This window comes from Chanos chanos, chromosome 5, assembly GCF_902362185.1.
Source record: "Chanos chanos chromosome 5, fChaCha1.1, whole genome shotgun sequence".
Lineage (NCBI taxonomy): Eukaryota > Metazoa > Chordata > Actinopteri > Gonorynchiformes > Chanidae > Chanos > Chanos chanos.
In genome coordinates, this window is record NC_044499.1 from 46,268,287 (window position 1) to 46,279,789 (window position 11,503).

Sequence of the window (11,503 nt, forward strand, 5' to 3'; positions counted from 1 at the left end):
GAGGCAGTTTGTGTGTAAGAGGGATTCCAGATAAACAACAGGAAGAAGCTGACAAGCAGCAGTAAGTTGGTTCCCAGGATATTGCATTATCCGATAGTGAGCGCACTCTGTACTTTTTCATTCTATGACTGCGCAAAGTCTGCGGAGATTCGAGGTTCATAAAGAAAAGTGACAGGATAGCGCGGGACTTGACTGAAGATTTTGCATTTTAAGGACTTGATGAAGAAATGGCTACTCTCATGGGATGCTGGAATAATTACATAGTTATTTTTACTTTTCTTACGTAATGTAGTGATTCAGCGTTACTATATTGTAACATTCAATTACTGAATATTTAAGAGCGTTTAATTTATCTCATGTATAATGACTGAGGAATGGTGAGTTTGACCACACTTTAGCACAACAGCTGGCTAACTTCTCTCTCTAAAGATTACTCCGCATAGTGGTCCCTAAGAAAACATGTTACGCCGTTACGGAAATAATTCAGCAAACGCTAACGTCAGCTAGTTGTAGGTTGTGACAAAAACCACAACAACAAAACAACAGGTTTTTTTTTTTATGTCGACCAGTCATGTGCCTCGGTTAATAATAGCGTGTCTTTGATGTGTTTTACAGCGCAGCGCCTGCTAGACCGATCAAAGCGATAGACAAACAGTCTGTTCATCAGATCTGCTCGGGTCAGGTTGTTCTGACTCTTGCCACAGCGGTGAAAGAACTCGTGGAGAATAGTATTGATGCAGGTGCCACCAGTGTTGGTGAGTGCTCGAACTGGACCTAAGGTTTAGAGTGTATTGGACAAACAGTGACATAACGGAGACTATAAAACAAGTCATTTAGATAGGAGTGCATTATGACATTGGATCATTACCAGTAAAGCCTCGAGACTAAAGAGGTTGATGTTTGATGAGGGCCTCGGCTCAGTCACCTCTGATAAACACGTGATCACACACGACACTGACAGCCTTGCTCCATGACGACTTGTAATGACCTCACGAAGGGAAGACTGTTACTGTACATCATATCCAAGCACATCACTTGTTTTAGCAGAATGTGTCTCTCATGACGGTGGCGCCCACGTGGAAGACCACAAATTCCCCAAAACCCACCATCAACCCATCAATAGCGATTTTACACTCCTCAAAGGCGTATTATTTAAGTGCTGCAGTAAATATCAAGTTTGTATAACATTAACTTTTTTTCCGTTCACTTTTTTTCCTGAAGATGTCAAACTGAAAGACTATGGGACGGAGCAGGTCGAAGTTTCTGACAACGGAAAGGGAGTCGAGGAATCAAACTTTGAGGGACTGAGTGAGTAGCAGTGTTTAATCATGTAATCCATCACATCTATGTAAAAATATCCACAGATCGATTTAATGTCCAGAATTTTCATTTAGATTTTTTCCCCCCTGACACCAACAGCCTTAAAGCACCACACATCTAAACTGAGGGATTTCTCAGATTTAATCCACGTGGAGACGTTTGGTTTCCGTGGTGAAGCCCTCAGCTCGCTGTGTGCCCTCAGGTATTTCTTATCGTCCATCCTCATTGGCTGTTCAGGCTCCAATGCTGTAGAATTCAAACTGTAATTTTGACATATAGACCTTTTACATTACAAAGATATGAACTAAGCTTTGGTCTCTCTGATAACAACATCAACATCATTCACTCTTTCAATTTTGTGCTTTTAATTGTGCAAGCTTTCAGTGATTAGGTATAACACATGTAATACTTTACACACATATAAACACATACCACATGTGCAGTATGAAAAACCAACAGCTAGTCAGAACATATCACTGATGGTCCATGGGGAAGACCAGGCTGTTTTTCTGAAGCAGCATGTATGTCTCAGGGCCATGTATGTGAGTTGGGGTGAGTGTGATGAGTGTATGTAAGTTGGGGTGAGTGTGATGAGTGTATGTAAGTTGGGGTGAGCGTGATGAGTGTATGTAAGTAGGGGTGAGTGTGATGAATGATGGGGCAGAGTAATTGGGTTTGGGATGTTACTGCTGTAGCATTTCCCATCATGCTTCCACATCCCCTCAGTACTCACATTTTGTAATTTGTTCTCTCGTCATCAGCGACCTTAGTGTGGTGACGTGCCACGAGACCGCGCAGGTGGGCACGCGGCTGGTGTTCGATCACAATGGTCACATGACCCTGCGCGCGCCCCACCCACGACAGCAGGGCACCACGGTCACGCTCCAGCAGCTCTTCTCCACCTTACCTGTTCGACACAAAGAGTTCCAGCGGAACATTAAAAAGGTACGTGGACCGTCCGGGACGGATTACAGGCGCGCGATGGCTGTGACTGTGACTGAGACGATTTAGAACCTGGGTTCTGTGGTTCTCGTACAGGAATATGCCAGGATGATCCATGTGCTGCAGTCTTACTGCATCATCTCTACTGGAGTTCGCATTATATGCAGCAACCAGATCGGACAAGGCAAACGCAGCACAGTGCTGTGCACCAACGGGGCCAACACCATGAGAGAGAACATTGGAGCGGTGTTTGGACCCAAACAGGTGAGATGCACTCGCATACACAACAAGGGCCCGTTTCTCTCACATGTTGGAGAGATTGAGTGTGAATGTTAGAGATTGATTCCCATTATACAAACTCACTTGCGTTATGATCTACATCATAAGATCTAAGAGTGAGTTTGATGATGCACCACATGTGTTAAGGACCACAGGACTGTAGGAACTCCAATAGGTTGGACTTTTCAAGCCCGGGGTAACATTGATCTATAGCCAATAGGAAATTAGGTCAGTGGTAAAGGTTATTCGCTCTACGACTAGAGCTTTGGTCTTCTGATCTCAGCAGGTGTGCTTTTTACCTGGTGATAATGATTTGCCTTGGCATGTCTGTCCACAGCTCCAGAGTTTGATCCCATTTCAACAGTTATCGCCTACAGAATCCATTAAGGAGGATTTTGGTCTTACTGATGTTGAGTTACCGAAGGATCTGTTCATGTAACTACGCTCTCATTACTACACATGTTTTAGTATGTTGTGAAATAAAAACAGACAGTAATGTCTGGAACTGACATCAGTTAAGCCACTTTAACTGCTCTCGGCTGGCTTGCTAATGTGTGGGACCATTTAGAGGAAATTCTAGGAGTGCAAGACATAATTTTAACCAACAAAGCATGATTTCTCTAGCTGAATGAAGACTTGAAAGTGTGTTAATTTTTTCGGAAGTACACTTGTTTCATCATGAATGCTTATTTTTCTGTATGTACATGTGATTTAAATTCTCTAACAGGGTATAGTTCATTCTGTGGTTCCCATGTGTTGTTTGGATTTCAGAATCACTGGTTTTGTGTCACGGGGGGATCACGGTGTCGGCAGAAGTGCAACTGACAGGCAGTTCTATTTCATAAATAAAAGACCCTGCGATCCGTCGAAGGTACAAACGCTCCCATATCATTAATAAGCTGTAGTATGTCTTAAGAGAGTGTCCCTCTGGTATAAGACCATTTTGTTTTTTTGTTTGTTTGCAGGTTTCGAAACTTGTTAATGAAGTATATCACATGTACAACAGGCATCAGTATCCATTTGTTGCTTTGAACATAACTGTTGCCTCAGGTACGGACATAAAAATATATGTACTTTTTTTTTCTTTTTTTTTTTTTAAATCATGAAAAGTTTGATCAGTTTATTTATTTTAGCGATCAGTTTCACCATCTGATCTGGTAAACTCTGGCTCATTCTCCACAACTCTGGGTTCGAATTTTCGTCGTAAATTTAGAATGCGTGGACGTGAACGTGACGCCCGATAAGCGTCAGGTCTTCCTGCAGGAGGAGAAGCTCTTATTGGCTATTCTGAAGAGCTCACTAATCGCCATGTACGAATCCGGTGTCAATAAGATCAGCCTCAATCACACACCCCTACCAACAGTCAGTAAGTGCACCATGCCCTTCATGACTTTTCTTCCTCTTAGATACTTCTGTTTTCATAATCTCGTTTTTTACCATTCGGTCACCGTCTTTCAGATGTGTACCGACCCAGTGATCCTGCCTCCATTTCAGACCATCGTGGGACAGCTTCATGTTCAGAAGCGACCCCAGAGGTTGATTCCGAGTCTCCAGTTTCTACCCCGAAATCGTCTCTTAATTTAGCTGGGTTAAAAGCAGCGTTCTCGCTTAAGACGTCTTCTGGACTTGCATCAAGGACTTCGGACAGTAAAGCTGGTTGCAGCGGATCGACACAAAAGAACCTGCAATCCTTTTTCAGCTTCTCTGAGAAGAGTAAAGTAATGAGACATTCTCCAAAATCCCCACTGAAATCTACTCCAGTAGAGCCATTCAAGGGTTCTCCAGTGAAGGTTTCTGGTTCCGATGACGTCAAGATTGAAAGCACTTCAGACAACGATGTTGATTCTGCTTTCTCTGAACCAACCTCCACCACAAATACTCCAGAGTTTTTGTGTGGAAGTGGCGCTGAATTGAACTCTCCTGATCTTGCAGTAGAGGAGTCTGCTGTTAAAAAGGAGATCACAAGTACACGTGAGCTTGTAGATGATTTCAAAGCATGTGAGTCTTCAGAACAGGAGATGGAAGAGCCACAGAACTCCTCTTATGAGAGAATCTCCAGTCCAGAGCCAAAGAGAGCCAGGCTAGATGAATCTCCCCCTGCACAGACCAGCGCACTGGTTCCCAAAGGAACCGGCCCTTCCTTTAGTGTGTTTGACGCTCCCGTTCACATGACGAAGAAAATCGTGACTTTTGATTTTTCGATGGACGACCTAGCTAGACGGATGCAGAAACTCAAAACTCAGCAGGAGGGAAAGGGCGACCGAGAGCTGATGTACAGACGCTTCAGGGCAAAGATTCTCCCGGGGGAGAACCAGAGCGCGGAGGACGAGCTGAAGAAGGAGATTAGGTAATATGGGACGCAACAGGTCTGAACAGCTTAGACGGTTCTAAAGATATTTGGATATTGTGGTTTATTTTCAATGAATTATTATTTTTTTTCTTGTTTTTTTTTTTTGTTTTTTTTTCACAGCAAAGACATGTTTAAGGAAATGGAGATTATTGGGCAGTTTAACCTGGGTTTCATCATCACCAAACTGAATTCAGACCTCTTCATAATCGACCAGCACGCCACCGATGAGAAGTACAACTTTGAGATGCTTCAGCAGCATACCGCTCTACAAGGACAGAGGCTTATAGCGTGAGCGAGACACTTTCTACATTTTCCCATACATCTGATCTATTTGTCTGAAGGATTTTATATAGATTTATATAGATAGATAGATATAGTTGTCCTTTTTCGTGTTTTAGACCCCAGAATCTCAGTCTCACGGCCATAAGCGAGACTATCCTCCTCGAAAACATCGAAATCTTCCGCAAAAATGGCTTCGACTTCCTCATCGACGAGGACGGTTAGTTAACACTTTCACGCGTCAGTGGTTGTCTTAACACGACGTTGGCGCGTATATGCTGTTGTTTGTTGATGTATATGGATCAGTCATGGTGCTGTTTGTTTCAGCTCCAGTCATGGAGAGGGTCAAACTGGTGTCTGTACCCACCAGTAAGAACTGGACCTTTGGGCCCGGTGATATCGAGGAACTCGTTTTCATGCTGAGCGACAGTCCAGGGGTGATGTGTCGGCCTTCCCGTGTCAGGCAGATGTTCGCCTCTCGAGCTTGCCGAAAATCTGTAAGTGTCAACGATGGAGGGTTTCACGATAAAACTGTACGGTAAAGTGTCATGAGTACTGAGAGAGCAGAGCCTTGGTCCCTTTTTACTATCTCGATTTCGACAGATTGAGTTTTCTTTTCATTGATTTACAGCCAAAACACAGACAAATAATTGCACAGTATATGTGATTACTGTGGATGTGGATGCGGTTTGGTCTGACTCTTGTCCCCGTCTAATCCAGGTGATGATAGGCACTGCCCTGAACACCAGCGAAATGAAGAAGCTGGTGGTTCACATGGGGGAAATCGAGCATCCGTGGAACTGCCCTCACGGTAGACCCACCATGAGACACCTGGCCAATCTGGACGTCATCTCTCAGGACTGATGTCTCCCAACACTACAGCAGACTCAGCACTGGCCTGTGAGGCATCTGATAGCCACTGGATCTCTTACAAACCATGATTCCCAACCAAGCTATTTCACTTTGGTTACTGCCATAATGACATACTGGTATAGCTTAACGAGGACGCAGAACAGAACCATGTGGTGACTATCAACCTTTTCGAGGGAAAATTCCTCTTGTTTAATCTTGTTTGATTGCGTCAGAGCTCTCTGAAAGCCAGTTTTAAGTCTGTTTTGTTTTCGCAAGCTTGTGTAGAAATGTTAATATTGGATTTTGCTTTTTATATTTTTGTATTAAACTCAAATAATTGTTCATTTATACCAATAAAAAGTAACCCAACAGATGTTAGAACTTTTACTTTTTTTTAACCTGATGAAGAGGCACAATTTCGATTAAAAGTTGAATATAGGCTAAGTCAAAAAGTTTGGAGAGCAAAGAGGAATGACAAATACATAGATTGTAAGCGTTTTATCTTGGGTTTGAAAAACAAAAAGCTTTGTATCCAAGAGATGAAACTGTACAAACACTGGTGTATGGGAACAATACAACAACTAGCAAATACTGCACATCAAACACATTTATTTAAAGAAGACAGCCTTGAAAGTGCAAACTGCTGCTGATAGAAAAACATCTTATTCTGAAGTCAACACAGGGGGCCGAGGTACCTGAGACATATCAGAACTTTTCAGTGTGCTTTGTTGAAAGCCTCTGTAAAACCTTCACAGTGAAAATGCAGTCCCTCCTGAGTAAAATGAATGAAAAACAACACATTAATATAACACAGTGAAACAATTTATATAACTTACATCCTGATAATGCAAAACAGTACTATGACTGTCTATTATTTTAGTGAATTCCCAACATGAACAACAACATCAGAAACTTGTGCTATCTTATTTTATTGCGATGATCTCTCTCCTGATATTTCATGTTTTGCTATTTGCATCTAAAATCATGTATTCCTGAGAGTCATTTCAGACTTCTGAACTTAGACCTCAAGTTAAGTCCATTTACTTCCCATCACCCCTCCATCTGTTTTAGGGCCCATAGAGAGAGGGCTGCATCCTGATAAAGGTAAAGTTGTAACTCTGAGGTAAACCCTGGTGTGCAGTCTGGTTAAAACGACTCCAGGAGAACGGAGGGAGACCGCCCTGGGTCGTCGGCCCGTTCACAGCTTCGGCCAGAAATTCTTGAGCCATGTAGTAGTCTGTCACCTGAAAGGAACAAAATGGATACTGTCACCCACCCCCCCAAAAAAGCACTGGGGTTGACTTGGTCCTCTAAACTCCCCTGTTGATTAAATATTTGGTCACTTATTTCTGTACCTTGGTGTCGTAACAGCCTCCTGGGCGGGGATGTTTGGGCCGTAAGTCATTCCGGCAGCAGATGGTCTTACACGGGTGTCCTTTGGCATAAGGGTCTTTCCTGTAGTCTGGGCGAAAAATAATATCACTGACTGAGGAGCAAAAACTTATCAATGAATCAAAACCAACTGCCTGCAGGACTCACTGTTGTATCTCATGATCTTCTTCAGGGAGGTGAGGTCAACGACTTTGGCTTGGTCCCTGCGGAAGATCTTAGCACGTGGGCAGAGGTCATAGGAGAAAGCTTCCCCGTGCTTCTCCATCATCACGTCATAGCCACTCAGTTTGTAAATGTCTGAGTGGAAGGGAATGTTATAGGATGCCCAATAGCCTATTGACAAGACAGGAGAAAGAGCATTTCCCAAACTTTTGTCTGATGACTATGTAAAAGCTATCACAGAGGACGTTTGTTTAAGGTATCTGCTTATTTGCTACCGAAGCATTCCTGCAACTAGCACGTCTCTCGGAAAGAAAATGAATTTCAGCCTTTGGCGCTATTCAGTATTCAAAATCTATGTTTCATATACTCTATATTATTCTCCCCTTGCACGTTGCATGCGAGTGAGTCGATGTTTCTCTTAAATGATTCCCTTACCATGACGGAGTGCTTGTGATTGGTCAGAGTATACTACCAGCCCTGGAATCTGCTCTACTACAGTAAGAGCTCCATCCTCAATCTTCTTACTCAAGGACACTCTGCTCAGGTCTAAGATCATGTACTGGTTATTGTAGGTTCCTAAAAAAAAAAAAAAAAAAGGAGGAAGAGGGAAACAATTTTATTTAAAAATAAATAAAAGTTGTTTTTAAAAACGAAGAACATGCCACTATGTTTTCAAAGAAAAACATCTCAAACGGAATGAAAAAAAGCTTTTAATCTATGCACTTGTATTTGGAAGCTGTCGACTACAGAAATGCTATTGTATGGCTAAAAAGCCATACTGATTTGTTGTAATTAAACATTTGTAAAATGAAGGCGGTGGCAGAGAACATAAAGGGAACCGATACCTGTGCAATAAAAAATGTGTCATATCATTCTACCACATAGGTTTGCGTCTCACCTGAGTTATGCTTAGAGAAAATCTGGGCCCACTGTTTCCCTGTGTAGGCTAAAGCGTTTGCCAGACGCACCCTCTGCCAGGCAAAAAGGACGTTTGGCGTCACCAGGGAGAACAGGGATGAGTTGAAAACATTGTTAGAGGTCTGGGTCATTAGAAGTCCACTACTCAGCAGGTAAAAGTCATCTAAAGAAGTCAGGAGACCTGCAAAGAAGTAAGCAAATGGGGTTGATCGGGGTGGGGGGCAGATGCCCCTTTAACGAACATACAGACTACCTATTCCCAGTGATTTTACATGTAGAGGGACTTTTGAATTTGTTGAACTGAGAGCAGCCTTCCAATACCAGGGTAGCTGCTGAAGGACATCTTGCCCGAGGCAGTATGACTGTTGGTCACTCTGAAGTCCCAGTGTTTGTAGATTCGCATGGTGGCAGCATAGGTGTACCAACTGGAGTGGGCAAAAAACATATTCTCGTAGCCCGGTAACATCTGAGACGCCAGAAAATCACAGAGAAACAGAATGCTGTTATATGGTATACTGCTAATATAGTTGACAAACATCGCAACAAAGCTAATATGACAAAGGGAGACCGTTTCCGGGCCTTTCTGTGGAAGGGGTACAAGGTTTGCTTCCGAATTCAGCCCTAACCTTGATGAGAGCAGAGCAGTGACCCATGCCTGGCATCTGAAATGATTTGGAAGTAGAGTTCCGATGATGCGTAAGGGTGGGAATCAGATCCAACAGGTCTCCAACTGCGTTAAGGAACTGAACCGCAAACACTGACAGAGGCTAACAGGACGAAGGAGGAACAAAGAGGCAAGGCAAGGCAAAGCTTTGAGTACATGTGATTAAATCCATGTTCAATAAGCTCTGACATGTCAAGTCAGAAAAAGACATGGCTATGCATAGAACATCACCTCTCTCTTTTTGCTCTTAGCCCAATGGGCGGCTCCAGCATATAATCCATCCATTTGAGCCACAATGAGTCCAGCATGCTGCCATAGAGGATCAGTCCTCTGGTTCAGCGCCACTTGTTCCCTTGTCCAAGAGTCCTGCTCACTGAAATGTAGAACAAAATGTCTATGTCTAAAAGATGACCCCCCTGCTTAAGCGAGGACAAGGCCTCTACAAAGTGAAACTTTGCCTTAATTGATTTATGATTTGCAAGTGTTCAGATAACAACATTTTCCGGCATCACCAGCCTGAAGAGTGAATGAATAAGAATACATAATGTCAGTGCAATGTGTTTACTTACCTTATGAAATCTGTCAGAGCATTTGTAATGTTGTGAGCCCTTATCAGCTGAGGATATATGTTTGAGTGGTGGCTGATCATCTGCCTATTAATGAAAAAAAGTGACACAAGTAAATCAAACAAATAAGTAAATAAGAAAAAAGAAAAAAGTTTAATTTACATGTAAGACCATTTCTTGAATGTTCAACAATTGCTTTAATAAAACAGTGGAAACTCACGGGGCTGTGAGATAACCTTCAAGGTATCCGGCCAGAAAGTAGCTGATTTCGTCACTCCGCTGGGACACTCCATACCCAGCTCGTATTTCCAGCACACCCCAGCCCGTGGTAGAGAGGCTGTCGTTATAGTAACCGTAACAATCCCCATGTTCGTCAATCACGCCTTCTTTCAGAATCACTGTCTTCTGTGCAGCATCCCAATAAAGCGTGGCTCTCTGGATATCTGATACACTGGATATTACTAATCACTTTATGGAATTATGAACTTAGCAAACATCCTTCAGATCACTGCATAAATAAAAATTTCTGAACGTTTTCAGCATGCAAAATGAGTGTACATCTCAGTCCTATAGCCTAATCAAACATTTTTTTTAAAAAAGGGACGAGGTCTAAACATGGTAGCAACCTTATGAGCTCACATTAAACGTTCCTTTTATTGTTTTTGTCTTAATCAGTTCTAAATATGTTATGTTTCATGACAGATATTTCTGACAATAGCTCTAAAATGTACACCCAAAGCATAGTGAAGTCTGGAACTTTAATAAGTTCTCTTCTGCTGCGCTGCAGAAGGCTCTGTCCTGCACGTCCCAGATATGGCGGTTACATGTTCGAAATACTGTTCCACCTCAAATACAGTTGGTATTAAGAGTCAGTGACGAACAATGATAATAATATTGATAACACTAACATCCTTGTCCTCATCAGTGACATGTTAGGGTTTACTTACGGTTAACAGTCACGTCAGCCGCGGCCAGAACGGACATGACAATCGATATTTCGCCACCCATGAAACCCATTTATACTAACTGAGATTATGTTACATAGTGATACACGGTACAGCGCAGAAGAGGTATCACTTGGTTCTTGAGTGAGCAATTTATGTTCGCATTTTCATCGGCGGTTGCCTGATATTCAGCCGCGTCTTTAGGCTGAGTAGAAATCCACGATGTAAGGATTATGCCTCTTGTTGCTAGGACGATTAATTGTCCAGCTATGCGTCGTTAACTGACGATTAGCAGTCGCACTGAACTTCACAGAGACACTATTCCAAAAATGGACATACACCAAGTCTTCGTTGCAAAAACGTATCACCCCAGATGGGACTCGAACCCACAATCCCTGGCTTAGGAGGCCAGTGCCTTATCCATTAGGCCACTGGGGCTAAGCGGCAGGAGACGGCACGAGTACTTCATTATTAAAGAGACATATCAAATCCAGTACTTCAATTGAACAGAATTTTTATCAGTGTAGATAGACATGTTCTTTTGCAATTTAACTACCAACCTCTTTTTGTTTAACTGTACCTCGGGCAATTAAATCAGCTACCCATCAATCATTAAATAACCATGGAAGCATGTTCTTCCAAACTGACAATTCCATTTCCTTTAGATGAGTGGGGTGTCAATGTAAAATATTTTTAATTTTTAACATATTAAAATTCACAGGAATATTAATACATTGGATTTTTTAATTGTTTAGATAAAAAAATAAAAATGGATTAAACTGTCAAAGTATATAAAGAAGGCACCTCATAGGCCATTCTGTAAAGCATCATAAGA

General features: G+C 42.4%; 2 protein-coding genes and 1 non-coding gene across 3 annotated transcripts; 1 reads left to right on the forward strand and 2 right to left on the reverse strand.

Moving 5' to 3' along the window:
* Positions 1 to 363: 363 nt before the first annotated feature.
* On the forward strand, positions 364 to 6,046 carry pms2 (PMS1 homolog 2, mismatch repair system component). The gene is made up of 15 exons (XM_030775379.1): positions 364 to 377; positions 616 to 755; positions 1,222 to 1,308; positions 1,420 to 1,522; positions 2,082 to 2,265; positions 2,359 to 2,526; positions 2,879 to 2,976; positions 3,313 to 3,412; positions 3,507 to 3,591; positions 3,755 to 3,907; positions 4,000 to 4,888; positions 5,012 to 5,179; positions 5,290 to 5,390; positions 5,498 to 5,667; positions 5,891 to 6,046. Exons 1-15 carry the CDS (start codon positions 364 to 366, stop codon positions 6,032 to 6,034), a joined length of 2,604 nt encoding a protein of 867 aa, XP_030631239.1. The 3' UTR covers positions 6,035 to 6,046.
* A 1,043-nt stretch (positions 6,047 to 7,089) lies between these two features.
* On the reverse strand, positions 7,090 to 10,741 carry plbd1b (phospholipase B domain containing 1b). Its single transcript, XM_030775103.1, has 11 exons — positions 10,672 to 10,741; positions 9,945 to 10,185; positions 9,728 to 9,811; positions 9,390 to 9,531; positions 9,121 to 9,261; positions 8,816 to 8,960; positions 8,475 to 8,675; positions 8,012 to 8,152; positions 7,562 to 7,747; positions 7,378 to 7,484; positions 7,090 to 7,266 (listed from the first exon to the last, which is right to left on the reverse strand). Exons 1-11 carry the CDS (start codon positions 10,739 to 10,741, stop codon positions 7,090 to 7,092), a joined length of 1,635 nt encoding a protein of 544 aa, XP_030630963.1.
* A 292-nt stretch (positions 10,742 to 11,033) lies between these two features.
* trnar-ccu (transfer RNA arginine (anticodon CCU)) lies at positions 11,034 to 11,106 on the reverse strand. The gene has a single exon. It is a non-coding gene; the product is annotated as a tRNA-Arg (tRNA).
* Positions 11,107 to 11,503: the final 397 nt, after the last annotated feature.